Here is a 27,427-nt window from a genome sequence, read left to right as displayed (position 1 = left end):
GCAACCACTCATTTAGTTCGGGGGTCACTGCCCCGAATGCTCAGAACACCAAGGCACGACTCTTACCTTTACCTTCCAGGCTCTCTCCAGCTCCTCTCTGAGCCCTTGGTATTTCTCGAGTTTCTCGTGTTCCTTCTTTCTGATGTTTCCATCATTGGGGCCGCTACATCCACTACAACGGCTTTCTTCTGCCCTTTATCTATGATCACGATATCTGGTTGGTTCGCCATTACCATCTTGTCAGTCTGGATCTGGAAGTCCCACAGGATCTTCGCTCTGTCATTCTCCACCACCTTCTGAGGTATTTCCCATTTTGACCTTGGGGTTTCCAGTCCATACTCCGCACAGATGTTTCGGTAGACTATGCCAGCCACCTGGTTATGGCGTTCCATGTAGGCTTCCCAGCCAGATCTTACAACCTGCAGTTATGTGTTGGATCGTCTCAGGTGCCTCTTTGCACAACCTACACCTTGGGTCTTGTCTGGTGTAGTATAGCTGGGCCTCAATGGCTCTGGTGCTCGGGGCCTGCTCCTGAGCAGCCAGGATGAGAGCCTCTGTGCTGTCCTTCAGTGCGGACTACCTTTACTCTCGTAGTCACCATCCGACTACATTTCTCAAGCTCAAATGACATCCCGATGTCGCTGCTGTAGATCCTGGTTGTGTGGATCAGGGAGTCTATGTCCCTTTCGCTCTTAGCATACAGCTTTATGTCATCCATGTAGAGGAGGTGACTGATCGTAGCTCCATTTCTGAGGCGGTATCCATAGCCTGTCTGGTGATTACTTGGCTTTGGGGGTTCACTCCTATGCAGGACAGCAATGGGGAGAATGCATCGCCTTGGTATATGCCACATTTGATGGACACTTGGGTCAGTGGCTTGCCATTGGGTTCAAGTGTGGTTTTCCACATCCTCATTGAATTTGCAAAGAAGGCTCTTAGGGTTCTGTTCACCTGATACAACTCCGAGCATTCAGTGATCCATGTATGTGGCATCGAGTCATAGGCTTTCTTGTAATCAATACAGGCTGTGCACAGGTTGGTATGTCGGGACCTGCAGTCTTATGTGACTGTTCCGTGAACCCAGAGCTGTTGTTTGGCTCCTCTGGCATCTCCACCAATGCCCTTCTGTGCTTCGCTCATGTATTGATCCATGTGTCCACTTATCTTAGCCGCAATGATGCCTGACATGAGCTTCCATGTTGTGGAGAGAGAGGTTATTGGCCGATAGTTGGATGGGACTGCACCCTTTGAAGGATAGTTCGCCCTTCAGTTAGCCATCCTGGGTGAGTCCCATCCTTCAGCAGCTGGTTCATTTGTGCTAATAGGCGCTCATGGAGTGCTGAGTTTCTTTGGCCAGTAGGTGTGGACCATTTCCGGGGCTGGTGCCGTCCAGTTCCTCATATCTGAGACTCTTTCCTGTATGTCTGCCACTGTTATGTTAATTGGGTTCTGTTCAGGTAGGTTGCTGTGCTCCTCTCTCAGGGTCACAAGCCATTGAGCACTGCTGTTATGTGCAACCTCCTTCTCCCATATGCCTTTCCAGTACCTTTCAGTTTCCAGTCTTGGTGGGTCAGCTCTGTTGTTAGGACCCTGCCACTGAGCGTACACTTTGGCAGGTTGTGTTGCAAACAGCCTGTTTATTCGTCTGGCCTCATTCTCTTTCATGTACCGCTTTAGGCGGCTGGACAAGGAAGGCTTGGAGCCTTTGTTTGGCAGTTTCGAGTGCTTCAGGTATGGTCATCTGGATGTACCTCTCGGGTATCTGCCTTTTCATCACACCTCTCTGGGCCTCTGCCAGTTGACTCACATCTTTCCGCCTTAATCTTAGCCTCCAACCGTCTTTTCCATGGTAACCTGGTATGGCCTCCTTCTCTGATCTGGCAGCCTGGGGCCCTTCACCATGGAACCTGCGTTGTACCTCATCAATCTCGAGTTGTGACAGCAGTTGCTGTTTGTGGATGTTGGAACACTGAGCTACTAGTTGTTTTGTGGTCAACCGTGACTGTGGATTCCGAAGTAACCATTTAGCCCACATTCTCTGCATGTAACCCCTCTGACTAGGGTTGCTTGAGTAGTAGCATTCCAACAGAGCCATGTTATCGCATCTCGCCCATCTCCGCTTTGTTCCAGTAGCCCATTTTTCATCAAGGTGCTCTGACGCAGACCTTGTTTGGCCGGACGTCTGGAATGTCATTCGTTTTATTGACTCTCATCATTGTATTAGCGTAAAGGATCTTGCCCAAGGACCCACACTGGATGGTGGTATGTGCTAATTTTTTGCCCCAAGCGGGATTCGAACCATCGTCTCCCGTACGCCAAACCGATGCCTTACCAACTGAGGTATCCAGCCATATATATATAATATATGAATGAAGCACAGAAGGGCATTGGTAGAGATACCAGAGGAGCCAAACATCAGCTCCTGGTTGACAGAACAGTCGCACAAGACTGCAGGTCTCGACGTACCAACCTGTGCACAGCTTGGATTGATTACAAGAAAGCCTATGACTCGATGTCACATACATGGATCACTGAATGCTTGGAGGTGTATAAGGTGAACAGGACCCTAAGAGCCTTCGTTGCGAACTTGATGAGGATGTGGAAAACCACACTTAAAGGCAATGGCAAGCCACTGACCCAAGTGTCCATCAAATGTGGCATATACCAAGGTGATGCACTCTCCCCATTGCTGTTCTGCATAGGACTGAACCCCCTAAGCCAAGTAATCACCAAGACAGGCTATGGATACCGCCTCAGAAATGGAGCTACAATCAGTCACCTCCTCTAAATGGATGACATAAAGCTGTATGCTAAGATCGAAAGGGACATAGATTCCCTGATCCACACAACCAGGATCTACAGCAGCAACATTGGGATGTCATTCGGGCTTGAGCAATGTAGTCGGATGGTGACTAAGAGAGGAAAGGTATTCCGCACTGAAGGGGTCTCACTCCCTGAAGGAACAATAGCAGACATTGAGGACAGCTACAAGTACCTTGGCATACCACAAGCCAATGGCAACCTCGAACTGGCAACAAGGAAAGCGTCTACGGCCAAATACCTCCAGCGAGTGAGGCAAGTCCTAAGAAGCCAGCTCAATGGCAAGAATAAGACCCGGGCAATAAACAGCTATGCCCTGCCAGTGATCAGATACCCTGCAGTAATAATAAGGTGGCCAAAGGAAGAGATTCAGACCACGGACGTTAAGACCCGAAAGCTCCTAACCATGCATGGAGGGTTCCATCCCAAATCCAGCACCCTGAGACTGTACGCAAGCCGATATACATATATATATATATATATATATATATATATATATATATATATATATATATATATACATATATACACACACACACACATATATATTAGAGCTGTCAAACGATTAAAATTCATTCATTCATCTTCCTAACCGCTTGATCCTCACTAGGGTCGCGGGGGGTGCTGGAGCCTATCCCAGCTGTCTTCGGGCAGTAGGCGGGGGACACCCTGAATCGGTTGCCAGCCAATCGCAGGGCACACAGAAGCGAACAACCATTCGCACTCACACTCACACCTAGGGACAATTTAGAGTGTTCAATCAGCCTGCCAAGCATATTTTTGGAATGTGGGAGGAAACCGGAGCACCCGGAGAAAACCCACGCAGGCCCGGGGAGAACATGCAAACTCCACACAGGGAGGCCGGAGCTGGATTCGAACCCGGTACCTCTGCACTGTGAAGTCGACGTGCTAACCACTGGACTACCGGGCCGCCCAACGATTAAAATATTAAATCTAATTAAAAATGGAACTGTCATAATTAACTCAAATGAACTAAAACATTAATCGTGATTACTCACACATTTTTTATAATTTCTGAATTTCCTTTTACATTTACAGGCTCATTTCCCAAATTCCTCATTTGGGAAATGAGCATGATGTATGTCCTTTTTGAACCTGCAGTTATGTTGACAAAATGCACGTGTAACAACCCAATCAATAAAATGTAAAAATACTGTATACTGTCCAAAAACTGTTTATATCACAAAAACTGCAATACAGCTGTATCCAAAAAAATCACAACATTACAATACGTACAGTATTTTAATGTTTTTTTTTCTGTCTTGGGAAAAAATGCGTCTATTCTGGATTGTTTTGTTGGATGCATTCTTTGGTTTATGACAATGTTTGCCTGCGTGTCATAGAGTTTTCTTACTAGTTGCAAGTAACTGTCCCGTTGATCACCGCTGTGGACCAGACATTATCAGAAGTACCAAGAACTAAACTGAGGCTCAGAGGGGATCGAACCTTTTCTGTTGCTGGTCCCTCTCTCTGGAACGACCTCCCACTGAACATTCGGCAAGCCTCGTCGCTGACCATCTTTAAAACCCGCCTCAAAACTCACTTGTACTCTTTGGCAATATACTCAGCATGACTTAGATTTGTTCTTGGTTTTGCTGTTCGGTGCTTTCTACCATCTTTACGGATTTGCTTTACTGTTGTATATGTTAATTTCTCCATGTACAGCACTTTGCATGCAGCGATGGCTGTTTGAAAGTGCTCTATAAATACAGTTGAGTTGAGTTTCGTAGATTTGCCTCTTTCCGACTCCAGCCTCGCTCAAACGGATGCATTTCACTCGCTCCGCTGCAGTCATTACAGTTCTGTTTCAATGCCAAGATCTCCAGGACGCAAGTGAATAAAGTTAAAATCTTTCGCAATTACAGTAAAACGCACGCATATATAAACTTACTTACACGTCGTCGTTTCAGATCTGATCATAGAAAAAGGCGAAGTGAAAACGTGTCTTCTGTCGTGTCTTTCCATCGCATCGGGTGGGCTTTGCGTGTATTTAAGCTGGCTGCGGCCTTCCGTCTCCATCCGGGTTATGGCTCGTGGAGTAAGTTCCCATAACATGTAATATCGTAGTCAAAATGTTCATGCATAGGTTTTTATTCCGGGTGAAGGAAATTCCTTTTCATAGAATTCCGGGGATGGGAATGTTTACTGTACTTTTTGTCAAACACAAAATGTGTTTGTCTTGAAATGCTGGTGGCATTTTATTTATAAGACTCTTATTAACACGTTAAAGTCTGTGTGCATTGGCATCTGGTGATATGTATCTGTGTATGTTGTGGAGGGAGGAGAAGGGTCCTCCTTTTGTGTTGTAAATTTTTTTTTTTTAATTGCACTTTTCAGTTGCACTTTTATGTTTGAAAAGTGCTATCCAAATTCACTTTGATTGATTAATCTGGCTCTTCTAATAGCCTTCGTTCTAAATCTAAACCATAATTCTAAGATAAGATACCGTATTTTCACGACCATTCGCTGCACTGTATGGTTCGGCGCAGTCTCATTAATGGGTGCTATTTCTGTATTTTACACATAGACAAAATGCACTGTATTATTGGCCGCAGTTTTAAAGTGGTAAAACATACGCCAGCTTAAACGTACGGCATGCATGCGCGCACGCTAAAAACACGTTAGCTTGAAGCATACGGTAGCATGCCAAGACATACAGATACAAGCTAAAAAACGTTTTTAAAAAGGCAACAGAAGCAAAACTGAGTTCCGTTGTATTTAGCCATCGTACAATATACTCACGTTTTTTGATCAATCATCACCCAGAAATCCATCAAAGTCCTCATCCTCTGTATCAGACTCGAACAATTGTGCAAGTACCGGTAATCAATCAAAAACGGCGTGTTCCCTCTTGTTGTCAGAGTCACTCTCATTGCCATGTGGCTCCACAGAAATGTGCTGGCTTTGCCAAAAACTCGAACAACAGTGCAAGCAGACACGTTCGTCCAAGCAGCCACAATCCATTCGCAAATTGTGGCGTAACTCGCCCAGCGCTGCCTCTCACTCTTTGTAAAGTTGTTTGCCATCGATCATCCATTGTTCCCATGCCGTTCGCAACTTTACTTTGAACGCCCGGTTGATGCCGATGTCCAGCGAGCGGTTGGAGTTCTTTAGTCAAGCGTCCGGGAATAACAGCAAGCTCAGAGTTCATTTGCTTGACTTGGTTTTTCACCGCTGCTGTGAGATGGGCACGCATGCCAAAAGCATAACCGGTGGCTTGAAGTTTGAACTGAGGTTCGTAGGCGTGTCTCTTTGTAGAATTTATTTTCGGGGGTTCTTAGAAACCAAAACCGAAGTTGTTTTGCAACAATGCACATTGCCACACTCTATACAGGTGTTGGTACCTGCTTGGGGCGTCCCTTTAGCGTCCACTTACACGCCCACCCTTCACTCTCATTGGCGGTTTTCTCCCCCGCATGCCTTTCCTTTCTCACGTCTGCCTTCTCTCTCTCTCTCTCTCCCTCTCCATATATGTATATATACACGCCCACCCTTCACTGATTGGCCGACTTTTTTGCCGCATACCTGTCCACAGTCACTTCCGCCTTTTCTCTATATAAACAGCGTGTCGGCTGTCAGTCAGATTTTGGAACTCAGCGCATACACAAGACGCTCCGCATCATAAGGCGTCCTGTCCATTTTGGAGAAAATTTAAGACTTTTAATGACGCCTTATAGTCGTGAATATACGGTAACCTTTATTTGTCCCACACTGGGGAAATTTGCAGTCTGAAGTACTGTACATAGTTCAATATAAGTGTTATATAAAATATAGCATTAGCAATATATTTGTAGAATAAATGTGATAAATTAGCAATACCATAGAAAACACTGCATAAGGTGGGTGTGCTATTTAAAGTGGTTACAGGTTTCCATGTACCGTATTTTCACGACTATAAGGCGCCATTAAAAGTCTAAAATTTTCTCCAAAATGGACAGGACGCCTTATAATGCGATGCGTCTTTTATATGAGCTGAATTCCAAAATCTGACTGACGGCCTACACGCTGTTTATATAGAGAAAAGGCGGAAGTGAGGTCGGCCAATCAGTGAAGTGCGGAGAAGAGGTCGGCCAATCAGTGAAGCGCGTCCGCGCACTTATATGTAAATTATGGAGAGAGAGAAAATGTGTACGTGAGTGACGACACGCACGCATGCGGAGAAGAGGTCGGCCAATCAGTGAAGTGCGCAGAAGAGGTCGGCCAATCAGTGAAGCGCGTCCGTTCACTTATATGTAAAAGTGAGTATATGTAAAACTTATATGTAAAAGTTCGCAACTTCACAAAGTGAAGTTGTTTGTGAAGTTGCGAGCGGCATGGGAAAAATGCATGATCGATGGCGAACACAGCTTCACGAACAGTGGGAGGCAGCGCCGGGCTAGTTACGCCACAATCTGTGAATGGATTGTGGCTGCTTGGACGAACGTATCTGCTAGTACAGTTTTGGCAATCACAGTACAGTTTTCGGCATCATTTCTGTGGAGCCACATGACGACGAGAGTGACTCTGACAACGAGAGGGAACCCGGCGGTTTGGATGGATTACCGATACTTGCACAATTGTTCAATTCGGACACAGAAGATGACGACTTTGATGGCTTTCTGAGTGATGATTGAGCAAAAAACGTGAGTACCTTGTAAATAAAATGCACCCGAACTCAGTTCTGCTTTCATTGCCTTTTTAAAAACGTGTTTTAGCTTCGAGCGTCAGTGTGTGCTTCAAGCTAACGTGTTAGCGAACGTGTTAGCATGCATGCATGCCGTATGTTTAAGCGTATGTTTTACCACTGTAAAACTGCGGCCATTAGTACGGTGCGTCCTGTGTATGGGTAAAATACAGAAATGTCACCCATTAATGAGACTGCGCCCAACCGTACAGTACGTCGAATAGTCGTGAAAATACGGTATGTTTATTCAGCAGCCTGACAGCAGTCGGTAAGCATCAGCGGCGGGATCTCTCCTTCTTGCAGCACTGGTGTAGCAGTCACTGGCTGAAGGAGCTATGCAGTGCTGTCAGGGCGGGCTGGAGGGTGTGGGAGGGACTGTCCATCATAGCTTTTAGCTTAGCGAGCATCCTCCTGTTGCCCACCTCCTCCAGCCGCTCCCGTCGGTTGAATTTTGCGATAGAACAGAAAGCTGCTAATACCAAACAGCAGCATACCTGTTATCAGAAGGCCGATAATGTAGATGTCTTACACATCCTCAACGGACAGTATTGACAGGCACACCATTCTTCACTTTCTCCCTGGATCAAGGGCGTGTCCGGCAGCAAATGTCCCCGAGGGGCAAGCAGGCTCCCCACTGCCTGCTCTTTTCGTCGAAAAAATTTTGTCGATTGCATCAAGTGACCAGCCAACTAATTTCATGGTTAGTTCTTCGGATGAAAATAGGGTAGGAGGTTAGGAAAAGTTAGACAAAGACAGCACAAAGACTAAGTGGCGAGCAAGGGCAGGGTGGGGTTGAGGGCAGGAGCAGGAGCCTTCGTCAAGAGCCAAGCAGAAAAGAGGAAGAGGAGAAAAAAGAGGTATCCTACTTGAAAGAGGAAGTGTAGCAGCAGGCCCATTACATTAAAGAGGAGGAGCTCGAGCACCCTTGCACAAAAGCGGAGGTGGAGGAGCCTGGAGGTAAAATCTAAAGCCTGAGCCCGACTCGAGTTTAGGGCCTAAAATGTCCGTCATTGCTTCAGGTTGGGTCGGGCCTGGCTTCTCTCTCACTGACTTTAAAAAAAAAAATATATCACTGTGATGTTGCTTCCCAAACAACACAGTGCGCTGAGGCGTTTCGAGGCCGTGAATAGTTTTGGCCACGAGAGACTGTGTTTTGCAAAAAAACAGAAGTCACCTCATCACAACACGGACTGTATTCTTACAATGGCAATTCAAAGAACTCCTTCCTGTCTCTGTGATGGGCGTCATGAAGCGTGTTGACACAATGACACACTCTGTTGATCCTGTGTCGCTGACCACTGACACCTGCTGGACTTTCAAAATCCCTGAAGGCAACTGTTGGGGGAAGAGTGGCCTCCTCTTCCCCGTGTATTCATTGAATTTCGGATGAGGTGAATGTTGGTTCTTCATATAAAGTCTGGAATCGATGAACAGTTTCTTCAAAGCTTTTAATGACAGAATATTCCGGGGACCCGCGGTTACAGACAATGGCTGCGATGGTCACGAGTGCGAAGCAGGAAGAGAATCACATCATTTTTATATCAGAAGGGCGTTACCGGGATGCAAGGTGTGATATCATAACTTTCGTTTCTCCTAAACCGATTCTCAGCTTGGTTGCATTCCAAAGTTTGTGCGTCTTCAGCAGGAAGTATTCCAATTCTAGGTGAGGATTGTTACAAGTACGCCAAGCTGCACTGCGGGCATGTGAAAGTTATACAGCATGGCTAAATATGTGCAGAGTACAGACTAAATATGAGCAGAATACAGACTTCACAACCCACTTGACATACTGAACTGACTGATTTGAAAATGAAGAGTATACAATATCATTCACACCTATGCATTCATATTGTGTTGTTCAATATGTTTGAATAATGTGAAATGATGTAAATGAGGATGCTTGTGGGCTTTGTCTTCAATTTTTTATTCAGAAAAATAATTGCTCCAGTGTTTTGAATTTCAGTCTGTTGCATTTATTGCATGCTATTTCCCCTGCTGTGGAGAACACAAACTCGCATGGTAGTGGTGATGCCGGCGTACAGAGAAACTGCTTTGCGAGGTTGGAGAGGTTTGGAAAAGTCGTGTGTTGGTTCTTCGATGACAATAGAGGGTCTTAACTGAGTGCAATTTTCCCTCTGCCAGGTATCGCATCTGCTGTTGCACTTCTTCGCAGTCTCCCTACCTCATCATCCAAATGTTACCACAGGTCATCTAATAAACCAAACCTAACAACATTGGCATTTTGAACAGTTTCCAAAAAAAAACTAACTCATGGTGAGTAACATGCCAGATGTAGTTGCAGAGATGCTTTTGTTGGTATATGATATTTTTGTATGGCAAATTCAACATTACACCTGCGCCTCAGCAGTCGATAGTCAGCTGCTCTCTGCTGTGCGCGGGTGAGCGCGAGGACATACTCACCTGGTTCAACCAATCAGCGCCAACTCAAACTATGTCACATATCAAAGTAGCTTTGAACCACGACAACAGCTAAGATTGCCTAGCCGACACGACGCTGGAAGTCAGACGGACACGTTTTTCAGATAATCTGTATGTTTTCCTTTTTGCCCAAATATATGCAGTATTTTTGTTCGAGCGAGGGTGAGATCTGGCTTGCTTCGGCAGGCGGCATGGCATCGCTCGATGCACTTCCTTAGAAACACAGTTTGGCGGGCTTTTGCGCTATCGACTCCCGCTGGATTGAGTCGACGCACTTCATGTATTGGTGACGTGATCGTCTTGAAGTAGAACGTGCACCGAACCAGGGATTGCTCTGTAAGCTCGACCCGTGCGTCGACGCATCCGTGTTGCGGGAGCCATCACTACAAGACGGCCATCATTGCTTTATTGGACTGTAACATCAATATCTCAAGCTTCGGAGCCGAATTGAGCTGACTTCGCTCAACTTACTTGGCCTCGCTTGCTCGCCGCTGCGTTGCAAAACAGATCACGTGAGAATGTAAAGTGTTGTGATTTTTCCCTAAAAATGTGCACAACAAGAGTAAGGGTGGAGTACGAGGAGCAACTTTGTAGGGCAAAAGAGGACAGCGGGGCTGTTTTCAACAAGTCTTGATCTCGATTTGGCTCACGCAGAGCAGGTTTGGTCATTACTAGTTCTTTATCTGGAGGTCACGACCAACTTTTCTTCCTGTCATTATTAACCATTTTACGCGACGTCTTTGATACACTGGTGAAAGGACACTTTGATTCTTTCCTTTTACATCTCAAACTGCTTTAAACAATAAAGCGTGTGAGGGAAAAGTGGTTAGGATTGCACAACTGTCCGTGTTTTATGTGTTGTCTGTTATCTTACTTTATGTTAACTGTTTTGTTAGGCGCTTCGTTACAGCTGTTGTGAAAGTGCGATATAAATCAGCATGTATTGTATTCTGTCAAAAGCATTTAAGAGAGCCAAACTGACTTTTTATTTATTTTCTCCCAGTTGTCTTTCCTGAACTTGAGGACTGCGTTCTTACTTTTTGGAAACTATTTTATTTTTTTCTAGGAAGGGGCGTTGATTTGACGGACACGTCAGCTAGCTCCCATTGGTTGCTCTTCTCCTCGTGGTTCTTGAAGCCATCATTTATCTATTTGCATGTTTCGCTTGAACTACCATATTTTCACGACTATAAGGCGCCACTAAAAGTCTTAAATTTTCTCCAAAATGGACAGGACGCCTTATAATGCGAAGCGTCTCGTGTATGAGCCGAGTTTCAAAGCATGACTGAGAGCGCTTCTGGCCGACACGCTGTTTATATAGAGAACAGGCGGAGTGAGTGACGACAGGCATGCGGAAGTCCGCCAATGACTGAAGGGTGTGCGTGTAAGAGGACGCTAAAGGCACGCCCCGAGTACCAGTCGCCAATGAGTGAAGGGTGAAGGCGAAGAGAAATACGTGAGTACATTGTAAAGTGGCTAAATAAAGTACAACCGAACTCAGTATTGCTTCCGTTGCCTTTTTAGAAACATATTTTTGGCATGCGTGCATGCATGCCGTATGTTTAAGCTGGCATATGTTTTACCATGCCTGGCTGCGCCCAATAATATAGTGTGTTTTGTGTATGTGTCAAACACAGAAATAGCACCCGTTACGGTATATCAGAATTTGTTATCCGCAGGACAAAATCGGGGGATAGTCCTTATCGACTCCCCTGACTCACGGGCCCGAACCCCCGTTTACGTCTCGCCCCCTCCTCGCGGTAACGCGGGACGACTGGGGAGACGGGGGTTCTTTATTTCATGCGAGTCAATTATGAAAGAGATGCGGCTAGGTTACTGACCGCTTTTGATTTCACGAAGCCAACCCGAATCCGCCTACACTTATTTGAACTCTAATAAGTAACCGACAATTAAAGGTTAATAAGTGACCGTTTCGCATTAACGACGGCTCTCTTTCGATTTTTGTACTTCTGTAGCAAGTGGTACAGACCTAGTATTGATTTAATAATCCCGGTCAGGATCGTTCTGATTTGTTTCGTTACGCTGTAGTAAACTATTTTAATTAACTATTCAGTTTTCGAGACAGATCAAGCGGCCCGTTGTGAGCGAGGACACAACCTTTGATTAATCTACAAAGGTTGAATGGTGATAGGAATTAAATCATAAAAACAACTGTGGCAGATAGTGATGGGTCCATGAGGCCTCATGAGGCGTGTCGACACAATGACACACTGTGTTGATACTGTACCGATACTGTGTCGCTGACCACTGCCACCTGATGGACCTTCAAAATCCCTGCAGCCAACCCACTTGACAGACTGAACAAACTGATTTGATGATGACGTGTATACAATCCACTCCCCAATGACTGGTACTGAATGAGTTAAAGCTCAGTGTAGCCACAAGCGCCATTGTTTATGTTGTTGTTCATGCTGTTTATATTGTCTATACTGTTCAGATTACATGTCTTTTTTTATATAGTGTAGCTGCTATCCTTTCTTAGCTGTGTGTGTTTAATCCACAGCATGTTTACATGCATGGATGCACTGAGGATTGAGAGGAAGAAATTTCATCTATGCTGCATGTCATACATAAAGCATGTTTGACAATAAAGATGACATTGACCCTTGACAATATCATTCACATCCATGCATTCATATTGTATCATTCAATGCGTTTGTCAATAATGTGAAATTCATGTGAATGAGGATGCTTGTGGGCTTTGTCTTCACAATTTTTGATTTAGAAAAATAAGGTGCTCCAGTGTTTTAAATTTCAGTCTGTTGCATTTAATGCATGCTATTTCCTCTGTTGTGGAGAAGACACACACACAATGGAATAAGACATGTCAAAAATCCGATAGGCACTTGGTGAGACAAGGAGATTTTAATGAATACCTTATTCTCCAAAAGGAGATCAAAATGGCTCTACGCGGCGGACAATTTGTATTTGTCCGGAAGCTGCTCCATAATATGCACGTACTGTAGCAACGTCACTCGAGTGAAGCGCGTCTCAGCACTCAGCAGTCGATAGTCTGCTGCTCTCAGCTGTGCGCGCGAGCACGTACTTGCGGCGTCGACCCAAACCACGCCACATATATGACAGCCGGCATGTCGCTAGAAGTCAGACGGACAAGTTTTTTCTGATAATCAGTGTGTTTTCCTTGTTGCCCAAACATATATTTTTATTTGAGCGAGGGTGGGGTCTAGCTTGTTTTGGCAATCGGCATCGTGTCGCCAGACGCACTTCCTTAGGATACACTGTGTGTGCACTGAGTCGACGGCCCCTGGACTAAGTGCCGCAGCTTGGACTGTGCCAAGCAGTCTAAACTGCACCGGTGCAGTTCACGTGTCAATTAGCAGTCTGGACTGTGTCAACGCAGCCGATGTGTCAATTAGCAGCCGGGACTGTGTCAACGCAGCCGATGCAGTCTAAACTGCGCCGGTGCAGTTCATGTGTTAATCATGTGACGTTATGAAGCGGCACATGCACCGACACGTGGTTTGCTCTGTGAGCCCGGCGCATGCATCAATGCATCGGTGTCGCTGGACCCATCACAAGTGGCAGACGATATAATTAATTTTGACACATTTATTAATATGACAATTGTGAAACATGCATTCATCAACCATTGTAACCGCAAGACGCGGAATACTATTGCGGAATACAAGAAAACCATTGTTTAAATGATATTTTTCGACTTAATATCAAATGAGAATTATGTAACAACACAGTGATTATAATGAGAATAAAAGGAGAGTAAGGTAAAAAAGATTACAAATGAATACGAGTAAAAATGATAAGAATAAAAATGAATAAATGAAATAAGCACCTGTCTATCATCATTGAGGGAGTCAAGATTGGTCAGGTCTTAAACGCCCCGTGATTTTACTTATTATTATCATAATATTTTAGTACCATTTCTATACTTCCTATTTTTACATAATCAGGACAACAATTTTGGGTGATAGACATTTAATACATACGGTTGGCTCGTTTCGTCCGACACGCATATTGTTTATGTCTCCTGTCAGGTTGGTCCAATTTGACACTCAGGAATAACCAAAAGGAGGAGACAGGAGACTCGATTCTGGTACCAGGAGTGAACGAGGAGAAGCGTTCGGTTTCAGTTCTCGGCACGTAACCCTAACGATCTCCCCCTTCACCTCCTCATTTATTGGGAAAGCTACTACATAGGTGTGTCCAACCTAAAGGGTGGGGGCTGTTGAACACACACTCAACTTGTTTGACTATGTGTGTGTATGTGAGTGCAATTTACGTACATGTGTGCAAATGTCACATAAACATCACGTTGCAGCTGGTGTTGTTGTCTCCATTCACTGTTCACCCTTGCTCACTGTTTAGTCTTAACAGTTATCTCTTCCCAACCACGTCCTCGGAAAGGTGGTTGCGACCCTAACCTTTCACACAGTACAGCAAGTAAAAGTGATCATATAATGAAGAATATATAATGATTATAGATGTGAGTAAATAATAAAGGATATATCTTTATTGAAAGCATAAGCGTTCTTCATTGCAGGCAAAACCAACTAATGATTGCAAGCATAAGCGTTCTTCTTTGCAAGCAAAATCAAACTATCATGACAGGCAGAAGCATTCTTCTTTGCGAGCATAAATTGACGATCGAATAATACGCGAATGTATGATTACTAAAAAATAATAAATCCAACATCTCCTTACAGACACAACGGCTAACTAAGGGCAGTTGGAATAAAAAAGAGTGTTAGAGAAAATCCACCCTGTATTCAAGTTCTGCCATTTGATTGTAATATTGTTGATAACCCTATTTCTGGTCCCGGAAGTTTGTCCTGGGGGGATCAGGGCTTTGCCCTGATTCGTCCACCCGCGCGCCACTGGACTGCGGGTTTTATAGCCATGAATAGGCTACTGTGGTTATGTCAACCTACGGCTGGTCTGGTTTCTGCAAATGATGTTTTTTCTGTTCACAGCTGTTTTTCCCTTCAAAGGGTGAGGCGGCTTCTTTCACTTTCTAGCTGATCAGAAATTTCCACTGCTGTGCAGTCAGGCGTCCTATCACACCCTCACAGCTCTTCTATTTGAATTTGATACTTTCCGGTCTATCTTTTTTTTTCTTCATTTCGTTTGTTTATTGAAAATAAAAAATATACAGTAATAATTTGACGGAAAGTAAGGTAAGTAAAACAGTAAAAAGGATCATTCAACACTTATTTTGTTCAAGGGAGTAGGAAGAAGTAAACTAATCTTTCGCGCTTTAACCCGAAATCTTCCCTCAAATCAATGATAGTCATTGTGCACATACTTGAATGAAAATCACGTCAAAATCACATCTATGCATCTTAAAAAGGATATCATGTTTACACAATTCATATTGATTCATTATCTTCCATGCAATCAACAGGTTTTTGATCTTGTCTGGTTCTTCATCAGGAGGCACCATTTGGGAGTAAATAACGTTCTGTAGCAATAATGTTGACACCAAGCAGTTTCAAAGCGTTTCTCACAGCACACAACTATTCTAAATTAAATGAATAATACCATGTTGTTATTTCATGACGACACTCAAAAAGAAGAAAGAAAAACAATGTGGCATGCTTACGTCTGTCCAAGCGAAAACAAAGCGATTGACGTAAAAATCGCGTGAAATGCATGTATACACATTAGGTTTACGATGCATTCAAAAATATGAATTATAAAGGGTCTCTAGGGTGCAAAATATGTAAATTGTGAAGATTAATGTATCAAAACGTTTTTTTATTATTGCTGCAATGCCTGAGAATTATCAGCCGGTGACGTCATGAAATTTAGGCCATTTTAGAACCCCTCCATAAGTTTCAGCTCTCTCGTGTTTTTCTGAATGCCTTTGCCTTTGATTCAAAGACATCATTTTACATTTATCGCAAGCGGTGCACTACGAGGGTTAAGGCGTATTTTAAAGGCATAGACTTTGGGATGTTTGATTTAACCATATTTAATTTATATACCGTACTCTGTAAATGGACCTTTTGCGAGCTGGCGAGATCTCAGTGGACAATTTGTTCTGATGTTATCTCGTGGTCAAATTGGATAATGCATCCTTAGGCTGAATTTGAGTCTAGTTTTTAGGTCAATCTCATATTTAACTATCAATCGTACCATCACTCCTACCATGAAATGGCGCGCCTTCCATCAACGACTGATCGCAGACAGACAAACTTTGACGAAAGCATGACCTTACTCTGAACCTTGCAACATGACCACCACTTGAACCTTAGGATGTAACCTTGACTTCAACTGTCTTAGCAACGAAAAATAATATTAACACCTTTTGCAGGCATCGACCAGATGACCCTGTCAGTGCATCATTTGGCTAGATTGCGGTTTCCTGCTTGCAGTTGTGTTCCAACCAAAAGTAGAGGGCCTCCGAGCAATTAGGGTTTTCGTGGAAGCCAGCATTAAGATGACTCCTAAAAAAATGTTGTGTAACATTAGAGCACCTGTCATCATGTTATATGAAAACAAATGTCTTTCAAAATCAAAAGCATTGGATTAAGAAGAAAGATTAAGAAATGAAAAGAAGCCGAAAACATAAGAATGATGGAACGGTCATCCAGAAACAGACAGGATGATGTCCATTACAGAAAGGATGTTATCCATTAGGAGTTACGCCCCGCTTAGCATATATAAGACTTGCATAGAGATGTTGCCTTTGCGCATTTGTGCCTTGACCACAACAATTGCTTGTATCACACTTGTGTCCTGAATATTCAGTAAAGCCTCTTGCAAGAACTTCTCCATTTCCAGCCTCTGATTTCACACCTCACCTCAGCCTGAATCAAACGAACACACGGAGGACCTGGGGGGAGCAGAGGACGGTGAAAGGATCCCGCCGTGTCCACAACAACCTCTCCCTCCCCCGCCTCCAACATTTTCTGTGCCTTGCCATGTCTTTTTTTTATGTAGTTCATCAGGTTGTGCGTGTGTGTGTGTGTTTGTGTGTGCGCACATGCAGCACGTGCTCATAGGTATCTTGGGATATGTGATATGTATCTGTGTTGATTGGGCTCTTTTAATAACCGTCATTCTAAATTTAAACCATAATTCCACACATGTTTGTCTTCTTGTGTCTTTCAGACACCAGCAAAGATGTTTGTCCTGAGCGGCTGGATGCAGAGTCTTCTCACATGAATGAGAAAGAGGAGAAAAAAGAGATCTCCCACTTAAAAGAGGAAGTGGAGCAGCAGGGCCAATATATTAAAGAGCAGGAGCTACAGTACCGTTGCACGAAAGTGGAGGTGGATGATCCCCCTGACATCAAAGAAGAGGACGATGAGGAGGTTATCTGCAAGGTGCCATTTACTGGTGTCCTTCAGAAGAGCATAAATGAGGCAGACAGAGAGGCTCCAAGCACCAGCTCATGTCAACACATGACAACAAAAGGTGTTGGAAACCACCAGGAAGAATCAAAAGTAAATGGCATCTTAGCTCCACGATCAGAAAGTGACAACATGTCATTAAATGCAGATGAGGATGAGGAGGATGAAGATGACTCTGAAGGTGATCTGACATGTAACGCAGACAACAAACCCTGTAAATGTTCTCACTGTGGGAAAATGTGTGCTTGTAAAAGTGCGTTGGAATTCCAAATCAGAACACATACTGGTGCAAAACCGTTCACCTGTTCAAACTGTGTCCAGAAATTCTCTTATAAGACAAGCTTAAAAAGTCACAAAAGAACCCACACTGGTGAGAAACCGTTTACCTGCGCAATTTGTGGCCGAAGATTCTCTCGTAAGGAAAACTTAACACGTCACACAAGAACCCACACTGGTGAGAAACCTTTTACTTGCACAGTTTGTGGGCAAAGATTTTCTGAGAAGAGAGACTTAACAAACCACATAAGAACCCACACTGGTGAGAAACCTTTTGCTTGCACAGTTTGTGGGCAAAGATTTTCTGAGAAGAGACACTTAACAAACCACGTCAGAACCCACACTGGTGAGAAACCTTTTGCCTGCGCAGTTTGTGGCCAAACATTCTCTCAGAAGGGACACTTAAACTGTCACACAAAAACCCACACTGGTGAGAAACCTTTTGCCTGCGCAGTTTGTGGCCAAAGATTCTCTCAAAAGGGAAACTTAAAAAGTCACAAAAGAACCCACACTGGTGAGAAACCTTTTGCTTGCACAGTTTGTGGGCAAAGATTTTCTGAGAAAAGACACTTAACAAACCACGTAAGAACCCACACTGGTGAGAAACCTTTTGCCTGCGCAGTTTGTGGCCAAAGATTTTCTGAGAAGGCAAGCTTAAAAATACACACAAGAATACACACTGGTGAGAAACCTTTTGCCTGCGCAGTTTGTGGCCAAACATTCTCTCGAAAGGGAAACTTAAAAATACACACAAGAACCCACACTGGTGAGAAACCTTTTGCCTGCGCAGTTTGTGGCCAAAAATTCTCTCAAAAGGGAAACTTAAAAAAACACACAAGAACCCACACTGGTGAGAAACCTTTTGCCTGCGCAGTTTGTGGCCAAAGATTCTCATGGAAGCATCAGATTAAGAATCACAAGTGCGATGATGAGACAAGCAGTCATCATTGAAGTTTTCACTTCTCACCTGAGAAGGTTTCAGGTTTGCATGCACCAAGGCTGATTGTATTTTATCCACCTTCTTACTGGGATGCTGACGTTTTCCTTGAGTGCAGACGTGCGATAATGTGAAAATCAGTATTATTGTTTCAGAGAAAAACGGACCGCCTCAATGGCAGTAATGGAGTTTGTGGAAGCAATAGCCACTAATATAGACAACAAGAACAGAATTCACTGTTGGGATTTTTAGAGATCTAAAAAAAGCTTTTGATACAATAGATCATTGTATATTATTGAATAAATTAGAGAGATATGGTATTAGAGGCATAGCATATCAATGGGTTGAAAGTTATTTAGAAAACAGATATCAGTATGTGCAGTGCAATAACAAAAAATCTAACTTACTGAAGATTACTGATGGAGTTCCTCAGGGATCAGTGCTTGGACCAAAACTATTCATCTTATATATAAATTATATCTGTTGTGTCTCAAATCAATTCAAATGTGTCCTATTCGCGATGATACAACCTTCTACCGCTCTGGAGAAAATATGAAACAACTGCTGAAAACTGTGAAAATGAATTAAACAAATTTTAAAAAACTGGTTCGACAGAAATAAACTATCACTAAATTTGACAAAATCAAAGTTTTTGTTTTTGGCACGAGACCAGTTAAACACCAAATTAAAATAAAGATAAACTCAATTGAAATAGAAGGAATTGATGAAAATAAGTTTCTTGGACGAGAATATCCTGGAAGCCACGATAACGTTAAAAGAAAACTATCCAAAACTATAGGGATCCTCCACAAAACTAAGGATGTGTTGAATAAGAGTTAATAATAATAATAATAATAATGCATTTTATTTAATAGCGCCTTTCATGCCACCCAAGGACACTGTACAAACAATAAGAAAATACACTTGAAAGTGGAAAGAGGTGTGCAGTTTTGGAGGTCCAGAGGTAGGTTGTTCCAGAGCTTTGGAGCAGCGTGACTGAAGGCTCTGGCTCCCATGGTGATCAGTTGGGTAGGGGGCACTGACAGGCGGAGGGAGGACGAGGATCTGAGGGAGCGAGAGGGGATATACACCTGGAGAAGGTCAGATAGGTAAGGAGGGGCCAGGTTGTGGATGCCCATATATGTATATAGAAGCAGTTTGTAGTTGATTCGATGTTGAACAGGGAGCCAGTGGAGCTGTTGGAGAACGGGGGTGATGTGCTGGTGGGAAGATGTTTTTGTGATGATACGAGCACAGGCGTTCTGAACCAGCTGGATTTTATGAAGGGACTTTTGAGGTAGACTGAAGAGGAGAGCGTTGCAGTAATCAAGGCGGGATGTGACAAGACTGTGGACAAGGATAGCAGTGGTGCGGGGGGTGAGGGAAGGGCGAAGTCTGGTAATATTGCAGAGGTGGAAATAAGCAGTGCGGGTGATGGTGTTGATATGTGAGTGGAAGGTGAGCATACTATCCAGGATGACACCCAGACTCTTAACCTGGGGGAGGGGGACACGAGGGAACTGTCAATGTTGAAGGAAAAACTGTTTACTTTGGATAAAGTGGATTTGGTGCCAAGAAGGAGGACTTCAGTTTTATTAGCATTTAATTTAAGAAAGTTTGTTGTGAACCATGTTTTGAGTTCGGAGAGGCAAGAGGTGAGGGAGGGAGGTGGGAGTATGGAGTTTGGCTCGCAGGAGAGGTAGCGCTGGGTGTCATCAGCAAAGCAGTGAAAGTGGATGTTAAATTTGCGGAGGATATGGCCAAGAGGCAGGAGGTAGATGATGAAGAGAAGTGGACCTAGGACAGATCCCTGTGGTACACCTGTGGTGACTGGGGAGGCCTTTGAGGTGAATGATTTGAGCTGGACAAACTGTGTGCGGCCAGTGAGGTAGGAGTGGAACCAACTGAGGGGAGTGTGGGAGAGACCAATGGAGGAAAGTCTATTGAGGAGGATAGGGTGAGAGATTGTGTCAAAGGCAGCGCTCAAGTCTAAGAGGATGAGGATGGAGACTAAACCTGAGTCAGATACTATGAGGAGATCATTTACAATACGGATTAGGGCAGTCTCTGTGCTGTGGCGGGGGCGGAAACCGGACTGAAAGGGTTCATAGAGAGAGTGAAGGGACAGGTGGGAGTGGAGTTGAGCAGCAACAGTTTTTTCAAGGATTTTTGAGATAAATGGAAGGTTGGAGATGGGGCGGAGGTTATCAAAGTTGTTGGGGTCAGAGCCATGTTTTTTCAGTGTGGGGGTGATAGCAGCGGTTTTGAGGAGTGATGGGACAATACCAGAAGAGAGTCCATCCATCCATCCATCCATCATCTCTTACCGCTTATCCGGGGCCGGGTCGCGGGGGCAACAGCTTTAGCAGGGAAGTCCAGACTTCCCTCTCCCTAGCTACTTCTTCCAGCTCTCCCCGGGGGATCCCGAGTCGTTCCCAGGCAAGCTGGGTGACATAGTCTCTCCAGCGTGTCCTGGGTCTTCCTCGGGGTCTCCTCCCGGTGGGACATGACCGGAACACCTCACCGGGGAGGCGCTCAGGAGGCATCCGAATCAGATGCCCAAGCCACCTCATCTGGCTCCTCTCGATGTGGAGGAGAAGCGGCTCGACTCTGAGCCCCTCCCGGATGACTGAGCTTCTCACCTTATCTCTAAGGGAGAGCCCGGACACCCTGCGGAGAAAACTCATTTTAGCCGCTTGTATCCGGGATCTCGTTCTTTCGGTCACGACCCATAGCTCGTCACCATAGGTGAGGGTTGGGACGTAGATCGACCGGTAAATTGAGAGCTTCGCCTTTTGGCTCAGCTCATTTTTCACCACGACAGACCGATACAACGTCCGCATCACAGCAGACGCTGCACCGATCCGCCTGTCGATCTCCCGCTCTCTCCTACCCCCACTCGTGAACAAGACCCCAAGATACTTGAACTCCTCCACTTGGGGTAAGATCTCCTCCCCGACCCGGAGGGGGCACTCCACCCTTTTCCGACTGAGGACCATGGTTTCAGATTTGGAGGTGCTGATTTTCATCCCAACCGCTTCACACTCGGCTGCGAAACATTCCAGTGAGAGTTGGAGAGCCCCGTTTCAAGGAGCCAACAGCACCACATCATCTGCAAAAAGCAGGGATGCAATACTGAGGCCCCCAAAACGGACCCCCTCAACGCTTCGGCTGCGCCTAGAAATTCTGTCCATAAAGGTTATAAACAGAATCGGCGACAAAGGGCAGCCTTGGCGGAGTCCTACCTCCACTGGAAACGATTCCGACTTACTGCCGGCAATGCGAACCAAACTCTGACTTCGGTGGTATAGTGACCGAACAGCCCGTATCAGGGGGTTCGGTACCCCATACCCACGAAGCACCCCCCACAGAACTCCCCGAGGGACACGGTCAAACGCCTTCTCCAAGTCCACAAAACACATGTAGACTGGTTGGGCGAATTCCCACATACCCTCAAGGACCCTGCTAAGGGTGTAGAGCTGGTCCACTGTTCCACGGCCGGGACGAAAACCACACTGCTCCTCCTCAATCTGAGGCTCGACTTCCTGACGGACCCTCCTCTCCAGCACCCCTGAATAGACCTTACCAGGGAGGCTGAGGAGTGTGATCCCTCTGTAGTTGGAACACACCCTCCGGTCCCCCTTTTTAAAAAGAGGGACTACCACCCCGGTCTGCCAATCCAGAGGCACTCTCCCCGTTGACCACGCGATGTTGCAGAGGCGTGTCAACCAGGACAGCCCCACAACATCCAGAACCTTGAGGATCTCTGGGCGGATCTCATCCACCCCTGGGGCCTTGCCACCGAGGAGCTTTTTAACCACATCGGTGACTTCAACCACAGAGATAGGAGAGCCCACCTCAGAGTCCCCAGGCTCTGCTTCCTCCAAGGAAGGCATGTTGGTGGAGTTGAGGAGGTCTTCGAAGTACTCTGCCCACCGGTTCACAACGTCCCGAGTCGAAGTCAGCAGCGCCCCATCCCCACTGTACACAGTGTTCGTGGTGCACTGCTTCCCCCTCCTGAGACGTCGGATGGTGGACCAGAATTTCCTCGAAGCCGTCCGGAAGTCGGCTTCCATGGCCTCACCGAACTCTTCCCATGCTCGGGTTTTTGCCTCGGCGACCACCGAAGCTGCGTTCCGCTTGGCCAGTCGGTACCCGTCAGCTGCCTCTGGGGTCCCACAGGCCATAAAGGCTCAATAGGACTCCTTCTTCAGCTTGACGGCATCCCTTACTGCTGGTGTCCACCAGCGAGTACGAGGGTTGCCGCCACGACAGGTACCAACCACCTTACGGCCACAACTCAGATTGGCCGCCTCAACAATAGAGGCACGGAACATGGTCCACTCGGACTCAACGTCCCCCGTCTCCCCCGGAACATGGGAAAAGCTCTGTCGGAGGTGGGAGTTGAAACTCCTTCTGACAGGGGATTCCGCCAGACCCCTTTGACCCCTCCCACGGGTGGTGAGACCATGAGAAGGGGGACCCACGTTGCCTCTTCGGGCTGAGCCCGGCCGGGCCCCATGGGTGTAGGCCCGGCCACCAGGCGCTCGCCAACGACCCCCACCTCCAGGCCTGGCTCCAGAGGGGGGCCCCGGTGACCCACGTCCGGGCAAGGGAAACTGGATACCATCGATTTTATTTGTCATTAAGGGGCTTTGTGAGCCGTGCTTTGTCTGGTCCCTCACCTAGGACCTGTTTGCCATGGGTGACCCTGCCAGGGGCATAAAGCCCCAGACAACTTAGCTCCTAGGATCATTGGGACACACAAACCCCTCCACCACGGTAAGGTGACGGCTCACGGAGAGGCTCCCTATTCTCAAACTACAAAAAAAAGCAATTCGAATTATTAATAGATCAAAATATACGGAACCCACAAATCCACTATTTATCAAATTAAATACGATGAAATTTTATGACCTGGTTGACTTTAAAATCGCCCAATTAATGTACAAAGCACACAATAACCTGCTCTGCCAAAACATTCAGAGGTTTTTTGAAATTCGAGAAAGCAACTATGAATTAAGAGGTACCAACTTATTCAAAAAACTCAAAACAAGAACAAACATCAAGCAAAGAAGTGGATCTAGCAAAGGTGTTAATCTGTGGAATAATCTCGAAACGGACCTAAAAATGAATAAATCGCTTGCTGAGTTCAAAAACAAATTCAGAAAAATAGTACAAACAACCTACATCAATCAGAGTTAAAATGATAAATTCTAAACATTAAATATAATGATAAATCAGAACTAAGTTGATAAATAGAGAAAGGTATTGAAATAACCATTATGAATACAAGAGAAAATTGACACAAGAGTGCCAGGGTGAGGATGTATATAATCCCGATACAAACCAAAAGTTGTAAAAATATCACGGTTAAGGGTAAAGTATGAGCCTTAATGGAGACTTCTTCTTACTTTTTCTTTTCTGATTGATATAAAAATGATTTAGTAGATATAAACACATAACGGGGTAGGACTAGATACGTTTTTTACTTCATCCTACTCCCTTGAACATAATAACTGTGTTGAATGAAGACTGATTTCTTTCTTTTTACTTTTTTTTATCGACCTTATTTTCTGTCAAATTATTTCTGGATATGTTTTATGTTCAATAAACAATTACGATTTCACCCGATTTCGCGATGTAAGCTCATGTTATCATATTAATTACTTTTAGTCATTATTAATCATTTTATGTTGGAGCATCATATTATTTCATGTTAAGCATACCGAAATTATATTCTGTTGTTTAATAATTGCTTCGACATGTTTTTTGTTGATAGCATCTGATTGGCTGAAGAAAAGCAGGAAGTGTTTTTGTTGCGCGTGTTTCCCATCGTGCTGCGGTGCAAACGTTGTTTTTTTTCTCCCTTAAATAAAACTGCGTTCAAATGGAATCCATCTCTCCTTTTGCCGTTCATAAAGTAGACCCATCCATGAAAAACAACAAACCCCTCAATTTACACGCGCCCACGCGCACGCACACTAGGGATGTGAATCTCAGCACTGAGGACGATTCGATACACATCTCGATCCACTACCAGCGATGCGATACTTAAACGATACATGGAAATTTCTGGCGACACGATGCGATACGTTTCACCGTCGTCACGATGCGATACGATGCGATACACATTAAGTTCAAATCAATGCGATCCGATACGATACAATGCAATTTGTTGCGATATTGTGCAATTAAATATGATGCAAATCAGCAAAGAAAAAATGTTTTAAAAAAGATGGGATTCAGTATGGTAATACAAAAAGGATACCACTTTATTCCTTATAAACAGTAGAACTTATGAAACAACTTATTTAAGACCTTTCACAATTGGGTTTTGTACAACGAAAATGTAAACAATTTGGCACCTGAGACTCACAGCTGTTGCTATAGTGTAAAAAAAAAAAGAACTACTCTAACCGAGTGTCTTATGTAAAATATCTATATCCATAGGACAGAAAATAAAATACAATTTAAACCACATGGCAGTCAGAGGCTCAAAGCTGCTGTGTGTATTGTAGCGTAGACAGACCCCTAAGTGTCTCAAAATGAAATGTCCAAATGAGTCAAAAAAAGAAAACAGATCTTTCTGTAAATGCCACTCTCATTATCAACATCTCACTTCATATAGCACTGCTTCAGGTTTTTTTTTCAGGAAGATTAGTTGGTCCACATGTTCAGGAAGAAGCCGACTGCGCTCTGCTGTTATAATGTCACCTGCTGTGCTGAACACTCGTTCAGAGGGAACACTTGTTGCAGGGACGGACAAATAGCTCCTGGCCAATTTTGAAAGCAGTGGAAGAGCTACTTGTTTTTTCCACCACTGCAACACGTCACCATTGACATCTAACCCATCCCTCCTCCTGTATTTTGTTATTTCTTCCATAGCTCTCTCCCTTATGGTCTTCTCTGGTGCTCTAGGAGCAAGGAAACCTCCAAGCAACTGGTCCATAGCGGACTTCTTCTTGGGAGGCTCTGTCTCATCATCTGGAGTAGACAAGACAAAGCAAGACAGGACAAAAGAAACATGAGTCAAAACAATATGTCTACAATACTATCGAACACCAACAACAACAAAAACAGTATAATGCACATCCTCCTGGTGCTGATACAGGAACAGGAATCATAAACAATAGTGCAGCCTCCTAACTCACTTGGCAATGCTCCAAATTAATTCACACACAGTTGTGCAAACCAATAATATCAGCATATTAAACTAGTTATTAGTTAAATACCATATGACTGCATTACAATACCATCATCACACCTCTTTTCAAATCAATGAACTATTATAGATAACATAACCAATTCCCAAAACAAACCTCTCTCATCTTCCTCCATCTCCTCCACATCATTTTCATTGTCCTCCTCCTCCCTGTGGCCTCTCCCATCAACTTCTGCCTTAGCTACCTGGCTCTCATCATCCAGCATACCATCAGCCCTTGCCTGACAATCAGCAGAGCAGAGAGCAGATGAAATTATCATCATCATCATCATCCTCTAGAAAAGCCAACCTGGACAAGTGTTGAAAACTAGCATCAGTGTTGATTTATTTTCCATGTGAAAAAATACATATAATGTCATTAGAACTAAAAAAGAAAACCCTTAAGTGAGATGGAAAATACTAAGAGTAAAACTAACTGCTGGTAATACTGTATTGTATTTCTTACCATATCCTCCACTTGTTGTGCTATCTTCAGGAATATCACATCCTTTGCAGTGTTGTCAGCATCCATGAAGTGCAGGTCCTTGAAGCGAGGATCAAGGGCTGAAGCATTGTCGAGGAAGTCTTGGATGTAGTTGTAACGAGAATCAAAGTCCTGTCTGAAATGTTCTTTCATCTTGCCAATTGCGGCTAGATCTCTGTGGTTTTCTCCAAATTCTGACCGTAGTTTGGCCAGTAGTGGGGAAACGATGGAGATAGTGGGGGTCTTTTCCTCACTGAGGAGCTTGGTTGCCAATTTCAGGGGGGACATCAGTTTCACAATTTCTGGGATTACTTTCGTCTCATCATCTGAGAGGGGAGGCAGTGGTTCTCCCCTTGGCTTAATTTTCCTTAATGCTGCCGCCACAGCAGCCTTCTGTTCCCAGTAACGCTCCAACATATCAAGGGAACTATTCCACCTTGTGGAAACATCATGGATTAGCTTGTGGTGTGCCAGATCAAAGTTGTGCTGCTGATCACGGAGAGCATCGGATGCTTTGGTACTTCTGTGAAAAAATGTAACGACTCTCCTTATTTTCACCAGGATATGTTTCACCTGGTCTACTGCAAATGTTTTTTGGGAGGACAAATTAAGTGTGTGTGCTATGCATCGCACATGCGGCTTCATTTCTGCGCCAGACCCCGCCAGTATCATGTTAGTGGCATTATCCGTGACTAACGCTGGCTTCTTATCGCCAATGTTCCACTCGCGGCAAATATAACTCCGCAAGGTTTGCTCCGGTGTGCGACTCACGGAAAACTCTGGTCTGAAGAATGAAGTTTTGCATTTCCTACTCGTTGTCAACGTGGTGTGCTGTCACTGTTATATATGAATCAGTAGCGCAAGATGTCCACCCATCCACTGTAAGTGCAACTCTTTGCGCACTGTTCAGCGACACAGAAATCTCACTTCTCACTTTGTTGTACAGATCGGGAATATGTTTGTGAGTGAACACAGACCTGTCTGGTATTTTATACCTGGGTTCCAAAACTGTCTGAAACCCTCGTTCTCCACCACTCTGTAAGGCTGGAGGTCTTTGCATATGAAATAAGCAGTGGCCGTAGTTATAGCCATTGCGCGGTCACAGTGAGTTGCAAGGGGACTCCCAAAATAAGAGGCTATTTTCTTCTGTTCCTGACCTGGTTTGCTATGAGTTTCTCCGGTGTCCAACGAGGAACTGGGCGGGGAAGCGGGGGAGCGGGCGGGAAAC

The 27,427-nt window shown here is 44.7% G+C and overlaps 1 protein-coding gene and 1 long non-coding RNA gene across 2 annotated transcripts in view; one reads left to right on the top strand and one right to left on the bottom strand.

Annotated features, from left to right (window-relative positions):
* The window catches only part of LOC127594073 (sal-like protein 1), a 35,912-nt gene extending 17,387 nt beyond the window's left edge, over positions 1-18,525 (top strand). The window contains exons 3-4 of the mRNA XM_052055979.1: positions 17,057-17,668; positions 18,449-18,525. Of these exons, the coding sequence (XP_051911939.1) occupies positions 17,057-17,668; positions 18,449-18,525 (689 nt within the window). The remainder of the gene's footprint in view (positions 1-17,056; positions 17,669-18,448) is intronic.
* On the bottom strand, positions 12,031-13,949 carry LOC127593779 (uncharacterized). The gene is made up of 2 exons (XR_007960506.1): positions 13,502-13,949; positions 12,031-12,115 (listed from the first exon to the last, which is right to left on the bottom strand). It is a non-coding gene; the product is annotated as an uncharacterized LOC127593779 (long non-coding RNA).
* Positions 18,526-27,427: the final 8,902 nt, after the last annotated feature.

This window comes from Hippocampus zosterae, chromosome 21 (genome assembly GCF_025434085.1).
Source record: "Hippocampus zosterae strain Florida chromosome 21, ASM2543408v3, whole genome shotgun sequence".
NCBI classification, from domain to species: Eukaryota; Metazoa; Chordata; class Actinopteri; order Syngnathiformes; family Syngnathidae; genus Hippocampus; species Hippocampus zosterae.
This window is presented reverse-complemented; position numbering and strand designations above follow the sequence as displayed.